This window comes from Triticum aestivum, chromosome 7D (assembly GCF_018294505.1).
Source record: "Triticum aestivum cultivar Chinese Spring chromosome 7D, IWGSC CS RefSeq v2.1, whole genome shotgun sequence".
NCBI classification, from domain to species: Eukaryota; Viridiplantae; Streptophyta; class Magnoliopsida; order Poales; family Poaceae; genus Triticum; species Triticum aestivum.
Genome location: NC_057814.1, coordinates 621,572,976 through 621,580,797, shown reverse-complemented (window position 1 = coordinate 621,580,797; position 7,822 = coordinate 621,572,976). Strand labels below are relative to the sequence as shown.

At 50.2% G+C, this 7,822-nt stretch overlaps 1 protein-coding gene across 1 annotated transcript; it reads right to left on the bottom strand.

Annotated features, from left to right (window-relative positions):
• Positions 1-1,289: 1,289 nt before the first annotated feature.
• LOC123170503 (uncharacterized) lies at positions 1,290-2,137 on the bottom strand. Its single transcript, XM_044588365.1, has one exon. The coding sequence runs from the start codon at positions 2,020-2,022 to the stop codon at positions 1,507-1,509; it is 516 nt and encodes a 171-aa protein (XP_044444300.1). The 5' UTR covers positions 2,023-2,137; the 3' UTR covers positions 1,290-1,506.
• Between the last annotated feature and the right edge of the window lie 5,685 nt (positions 2,138-7,822).

The following is a 7,822-nucleotide window of genomic DNA, read 5'->3' as shown; positions in this document are numbered from 1 at the left end:
TGAAACCTCCGTCAGGTAATCTGAGTGATACTTAATCCGAGTGGAACTGTTGTCGGGTAATCGGAGTGAATCTTGTCCCGAGTGAAAATTGTAATACAAGTGAAATCTTGATGATTTGAGTGAAAAATTGTTGATCCGAGTGAAAAAATTATTGATCCGGGTGAAATTGTTGATCCGAGTGAAAAGCTACTGATTCAGGTGAAAAATTGTTGATCTGAGTAAAAAATTGTTGATCCGAGTGAAGATTTTTTGCCCAACTGAAGGATCCTAAGATCCAACTGAAAAATCGCAGATCCGACTTCTGTCGGGTAGTTTGACCAGAAACTGAAAAGGGCCATGTAAAGTTATCTAGATGACCTCGGATTGAAAAGTGTTCAACATGGAAGTTGTGCATATCATTGAAGCGGTAAACTTTACTTTTGGGGTCATCATGATCTGGATTAATATGTGGCCTGCAAAGTCGCCACAAGCACCAGCCAGTCCAGTCGGACGCGTGACGGATTCGGACTGGGAAGTTAAAGTTGGGTTCACTGATGAGAAAATCACCAAGAGTCGTCACCGGTCGTGGGAAAAGACCTGAGCGGCTTGAACCAAAAGAGGGTTGACGCCGGCATGCTCACGTGCTCCGCCTCATCGATGCGCAGCAGAAGCAGCGGGTCCAGCTGTGGTGGCGGCGACATAGGCCGTTCCTCGGCCAAGCTGCCGCGATCGTCGTCTGCGGGGACCGGGCGCTGCAGCGAGCTCCAACTGGGCGTGTGGTGGCTGTCATCATCGTCCTCGTTCAATTACGTCACCATGGCCAGGTCGGGCGACTTGTCTTCGTCACCGGCGTCGATATCCTGAAGATCGAGCGATTCCTTTTTATGACGGCAATGTCCGGCCTGTGCTCCTAAACATCTTCTTGTCGGACATGAATCAAAGACGCACATCATAGGGACTCTTCTCTAAACCATAGTCCGTTATTGGAAGGAGAGAGGTTGGGGCACGACCACACGAGTGACAATTGTCATCCGTGTGAAAAAATGTTGATCCGAGTGAAAAACTGTTTGATCCCGGTGAATATTTTTTTACATCGAAACACTCTTTATTGCAAGGTGATCACCACAGTATCATTTACAAAAGTATCAGCAATCTTTACGGGTGGATCTTCCGTCCATACCGCACACACCTTCTAGCTCGTTTGTCTAAATAATGGGCAACACAATTATTCTCTATAGGAGTATGCTCAAAAATACTATGCGGGAAATCGGAGTGAAAAATTATTCATCGGAGATACAGAGGTGGACAGACCAAAAAATATGCTTGGACAGATAAAAAAAAGGGAGAAACACACCTCCCTTTATTATAAGATATAAGAGAAGAGATGAGAAGAAGAATTAGGTTTACAAGTTTAAAAACTCTGGAAAATAACAATGGTTTATTAGAAGCGTATAAAAAATTCCATCTAGTGCTACTATATATGAAAGCAAATTGTCTATTTGTTGTTTGTCTCGTTTGAAGTCTCCCTCAGTAGTACCGACCACATGAAAAGCAACAGGCACAACAGCGAAGATCAAAAGTAGTCGCCGGGTAGGTGCGACGGAAGAGGTGTTCCTCCGGATGGTTCCGAGGGACGCGGTCGTCGCGGCATTGCCGCCTCTCCTCCTCGAAGCGATCCAGCTCCCGATCGTAGGACCGCCTCCCATGGACAAGGGTTCCGTTGACGCCCTCGCCGGGAGCGGGAGGGCAGCCCCATGCGAGCCATAGCCTGGCGCAGCCGTACGCGTAGCCGCCGGCCTCCGCGCGTCTGGCGGCGACGTCGGCCTCCGCGCCGAGGACGGCCTCCGCGCCGAGGACGGCCTCGTTGGCCCAGAACTCGTCGGACCACGGAGGGTCATACGAAACTTGCGCCGTTAGCGGTGGAAAGTTGAGGAGAGGACCATAGGCATATTGCGCCGTCTCCGGCGGAAAGCTGAGGAGGATGGCGAGGATGGCGGCGAGGGTGAGCAGGCAGGGGCGGCGCACGGTCACGGAGGTGGACATACTACAGTAGTTTCAATCTGGGCATCCACTCGAAAAGAAAAAAAGTTTCAATCTGGGCATGGAGGGGGACCTGCTCGTTTTCTACGACGACCATTTCTCTGCGAGACAAGGAAGGAAACGGCAAAATCCCCACAAACTTGGGCCGGGCTCGCAACTCCAGATTTTTTAACCCTCGCCGTCCTCCTCTTCTCTCCTCTTGCGTTGCGTCCCGTGCTTAGAGCATGTACACCCGGGCACCTAAACCCGCCTCAAACATTCGGGTGGCCGGTCGGATCATTGACCTGTAAGAAAAACACGACGTGGATGGACGCCTCAAACGCCCAGACTGACCGGCACCCATCATATCCAGCCCGAATATGACGGATATGGAAAGGCCCGGAAGTGACCGGTCGCGTCCGCCACGCCGGACTGACGGCGGGTCCCAAACGGAAACACTCTGAAACCCGGTTGTCTGAATCTCGTCTCCTCCGTCTTCGCATGCCGCCGCTCCGGCGGGCCGCATGGCGCATAGTGCCCTAGCCCTGCTACTTAAGCCGACTGCCGGCACAAAAACCGTACCCATCCACGTCCCACCCCTCCCATCCGCTGTCTACACCGCAGTCACTTTCCACTTGCAGTCCGCCACCGGTAGTAGCCATGTCCCCACGCGGCCGGGTAATGAGCTACCCATATCTACCGCCGGAGCGCCACCTGCAGTGCCTTGAGCTGATGCGGGCTAGGCGCAAAGCCAGATCACCGCCGGGCTATCTCCAGATGTGGTGGATCCGGAGGAGGACTAGGAGGAGGAAGAGATGGAGGAAGACGAGGAGGACGCGGAGCAGGAGCCGGACGAGGGGGATAGGGGGAGTGCATCTGCAGGCGGGGCAACAAGCAATTCTCGATTCCCTCTAGTCGAAATTGGTGGCGGAGCCCAAGCACCGTCGTCTGCAGGAGGCGGCGCATGCCCCGGACGTCGACGAGATGCTTGCGTATGTGGATGAGGAGGAGGAGCCGGAGCCCTCCTATGCGCCCATCTACCCGGCGTCCGGCCCCGGCGGCGTTGACATCTCCGACGATGAAGCATATTTAGTATAGCGTGATGTGCATATAGTACGTAGGATTTCTTTTTTTGCATGGTTTATATGGATCTAGGACAGGTTTGGTTGCCCGCATATAGGCCAACCAGGCCCGCCTGGGAAGAATCCGGGAAGGAGCGGGGGAACCGGGACGCAGGGGCGGGCCTCTTCGATGACGGTGGCCGGGGCTGGCGTGATTGGGTGTTGCCGCGGGATCTGGCAGATGGGCGCAATCATGTTCCTCCTGGCGGCACCGACATAGGAAACGGGAGGAGGAAGAGGATGGGCCTGGTGGTGTGTGGGCCTTGGGCCCTACTGATCAAATACCGCCATTGACCATGTCCATGTCAGCAACCTGCCAGGGATGATTTTTGACCGGTTTGGGATTGTTGAGGGGGGGGGGGGGGTGTTAAGGGAACAGAAATAAACATCAGAGGATAATTTGAACCACCAAGTTTCTTCAGGGTAGTAAAATGGACTTTTTTCTATTGAAAGATGGATTAAAAAACTGAGATAATGCAAACTTTACTAATACTATGATGCGAGAAGAAAATGTCTAAAAAAATCACATTAACAAATGAAGGTACAAATAATAGCTATTAAGGAGTGACAGTCAAAATACAAATAAAGTAGGAATATTAATGGCAATTCAAGTAACATTATACCCTCCACTTTTTAAATAAAAACTATACAAAAACAAGCGCTCCACTCCAAATGCACCATCTTAGTAAATAACCCCACGATGGATATAAATCATATAGTGGAGAAATAAGTGAGAAAAAAGATGGTTGCACACATTCATGGGCAAATGAAATATCGTAAAGCACACAAAGGAATTATCGTTTTTGGCGGTGGATGTGTCTTACATACAAAACAATGTAAAATGTTCTATACCCCTAAAAATATGTAAAGTGTTCTATGAACCTAATAGAGGTTCCAAAAAAAACTAAGGATGTTAAATCAAACTACATAAACTACTATAGAAAAAGTTATAAGGATTTTGGTTTAGATTGTTACAACTGTGGATTTGATCACTACCGGACTAGCCCCCTATGCCGACGGGCAACGTCGGCATACACCCGTCGGCGTAGATAGCGTCGGCGTACTTGTGTCAGACTGTCGGCAAAGAAAAGCCGTCGGCATAGGCATATATGCCGACAGCGTCCGTATGGCCATCGACATAGAAACACCTTCGGCGCAGATTATCACCAGACGACAACAGATGGTGCCATCACACACGCTGACCAACCAGGGGCTGCCGCGTGGCACTGGTATGCCGACGGCCCGGCCGTCGGCATACCAGTGCCATGTGGCAGCCGCTGGGCGCACCCTGGCAGCAGTGGTATGCCGACGGCATGGCCATCAGCATACCACTGCCACGCGGCAGCCCTTGGTTTCTCCTGGGCATGGCTATGCCGACGGCAAGGCCGTCAGCATAGATCTGTTCTTTTTTTTATTTGTTCTATTTTCTCTATTTCCATTCAATTTAAGAGCATTTAAATCAAGCAAATATGACAATATCCATATATACACAGATATAAGACAGATCATCATCTGATACTCAAGATCATCATCAAGTTCATCATCTAAAGATACTCAAGATCATCATCATCATCTAAAGATACTCAAGGTCATCATCTAAAGATCATCAACATGATCGTCGTCGAAACTTCATGAACATAAGAAATGCAAGACATGGAACATCATCATCGTCATCTAAAAAAAATTAAGTAGTACGGAACATGGAAAGTATTGCAACACAAGGAACACATCATCAGCCAACACTAGGACCATCGCCGTGAGCACCGCCAAAACCAGCACCACTTTGCCAGATCGGAGTGACTGGGGTCGACGAAGCAGGAGTCGAGCCACCGGTGCCCTACATGTTTGAAAAGAGATTGTAAGGGTAAATATGATATGATAGTGTTGAATGAACAAGAGCTAGTTTGTCAATAGTTAGGCAAATGTACTAACCGGAGTCTGACTGCCTAGTGCCACCCATTCATCGAACGTGGGCACATGTGGGGGTTCTCCAGCAGGTGGTGGTGGGGGTCCCATTTGTGGTGGATCCGTGCGGTTAGTCCAAGACGCCAACATAGCCTGGATGTTAGTTAACCAAGCAAACTAGAAGGTCAGAAGGAATGAAAGTGCAAAATTTAGCTTGGTTTTAAGAGGGCAAAACTAACCGTCATCATCTGACGGTTGTAATCATCGTTTGCCTTCACTCGTTTCAAGTACTGCCGCACCTCGAGATTCCTATGCTCGACAAAGGCCTTATATGCCTAAAAAATTTAGGTTGTTTCTAAGTGGGCAATGCTAAAAATAAACTGAGAAAGTGAGAGAGAAAGAAGATAAGGGGGAAGTACTTACAGCATGCTAGCGAGCTAAGGGAGGCTGCAAGCACCCCGTACTCTCTAACGGGCTCGCGTTGGTAGCCCGAAGCCGTGTGTACGAGACAGAAGGAGTGATCAAGCCATCGAAACATGGGTACCGCCATGGGACTTTGGCTGGATGGCCACCACCGCCGTGTCATCGATCTGAGACTGGACGACGTCAGGAGAATCCGGACCAGGCGGATGCAACCTCTCAAACTGCTCCTTATAAGACTCCAGGTGCTCCTCGGTTTTGCCGTAGTACTTGCTCTCGCCGGCCTTGCGATCTCTCCGCTCACGGGCCATCTTCCACGACTCCATGTATGAGAGCGGCCTCTTCAACTTGTCCTCCTGCAACGTCAAATAGAAGTTAGCCATACATAAGAACATGACGGTAAAAACAAGAACAAAAATGCATCATGCATATAGATATACCTTCATGGCCTTGAAGCCCCAGTGGTTCATGTTTCCTTGGCCGTGTGTCCCATCTTTTCCACGGTTAGCCCAGGCCTTGCTGCTCTTGGCAGCAAACTCTGCATCGTCGCCGAGCCACCTATCCACCAAACTCGCCCATCCCTCATCCTTTCCATAGCATCAAGGAGGAATAACCTAAATAATGGAAGCATGACATGTGAGCACGAAACAATTAAATTGACTCCTTATATGTTGGAATGAAAAGTCGTTGCTTCTACGCTTCAGTTTTGCTCATCTTTTGATGAAGGTAGGTGTGGTGGTAGTGCGAGACGACAACCCAGCGCACCTCGTACTGCAACTAACGAGCTTTCTTCTTCGCAGCCGCCAGCAAGACCACGTCGGCTGTGGCCTTGTGCTCGTCACAACTCTATAGAGTTGTTGCAATCATGCATAAAACCAGAAGCAAACAAGGCATGAGTTGAGTGATTCAATGATAAACTATGAACCAAACTGAAGACAAGTGATTCAGAAGAGAACTTACCCAAAATTTGGTGATCACGGCCTTAGCGGCCGTCCCGTACTCCGCGTGGCTGGAAGCCTCGTAGTGGGCCCAGCTGGTGGCCAAAACCCGCAGCTCCGCGTCCCTATCTGGCCGCGGGCAGAATATGCCTAGCCAAAACTCCTTCAACAGGACAGTGATAAGGTTGTTCGGTTTACGGCCCTTTCCGTGCAGGATCCAGTTCCTGCAAAAGAAACAAAGAATTGGCATGTGTACAATAAGAAAATGTTGTCATGTGTTCAAAATATGATTGAGAGGCACTTACTCTGTCCCCGCTGGTTCAATGAGCCACTTGTGTGCCTCGATAGAAGGTGGTGTAGGTACTCCGGCAATACCATGCAGCCACCCCTTTGGAGCACCCGATGGCAAGTCACCCCACAACATGGCGTCACCCTCCCCTCCACCCACCTCCTCACCCTCCCCTCCACCACCCTCCTCCTCACCCTCCTTCTCGCACTCCTCCTCCTCGCCCTCCTCCTCCTCCTCACCCTCAAGAACATACTCCTCCTCCTCGGACTCAGAAGGTACCTCAGTATAGGAGGGCATTGAAGAAGACCCCCCTATTTCAGACACGGCCCGGTGTTTTTTGACCCGGGTGCCTCTCCCCCCACCTCCTCCTCCTCTAGGGGCTCCCCCACCCCCTCCTCCTCTAGGGTCTCTGTCGTGGTACTAAGTCTGACAGTAAGAGTAGGGGGTACGTATGAGGAGGCAAGGCCCTAACTATGGCGAGGTTGTACACACGAGTTTACGAGTTCAGGCCCCTCTCGTAGGAGGTAAAAGCCCTACGTCTCGGTGCCCTGAGGTTGTCGACTGGAATATGGGTGTGTGTGTGTGTGTTACAGGGGGTGCGAACCCTTCTGCCAGTGGAGGGGGTGGCTTATATAGAGTGCGCCAGGACCCCAGCCATCCCACGTTACACAGAGTTCAATATACATTAAGACAGAGCGTTACTGGTAACCCTAGCTATAAAGAGCTATAAATGATCTTTAATACTACAGAGTGAACGCCTGACCGTTGACATCCTGAGTGGATTTAGGTCTTCTGCACTCCGAGTGGTCTCTTGTATGGTCGAGTGACTTCTTCTTGGTCGAATGCAATTGGGATATCCGAGTGAGGTAATTGGTCGAGTGGATTGCACTCCAAGGTTGCTTCAGTCGGAGTCCTTTGTTATACTTTGTATGTTCTTGACTCTAGGGTAGTGACCTTGGGTAGGGTATCTAGGTCAGGCCTATAACCCTGCACTAGGTCCATGGCATCATCATTAGCCCCCGAATGGATTGAGGTTCGAGGGAAAAGAGAGTTGAAGTTGATTCCGACCCGATTCTTATGCTTCGGAGACATTTTATCTGAGTTTGGGAATAACTCTGAAACTTCAGCTTCATTTTAGTCGCCTTGATCGA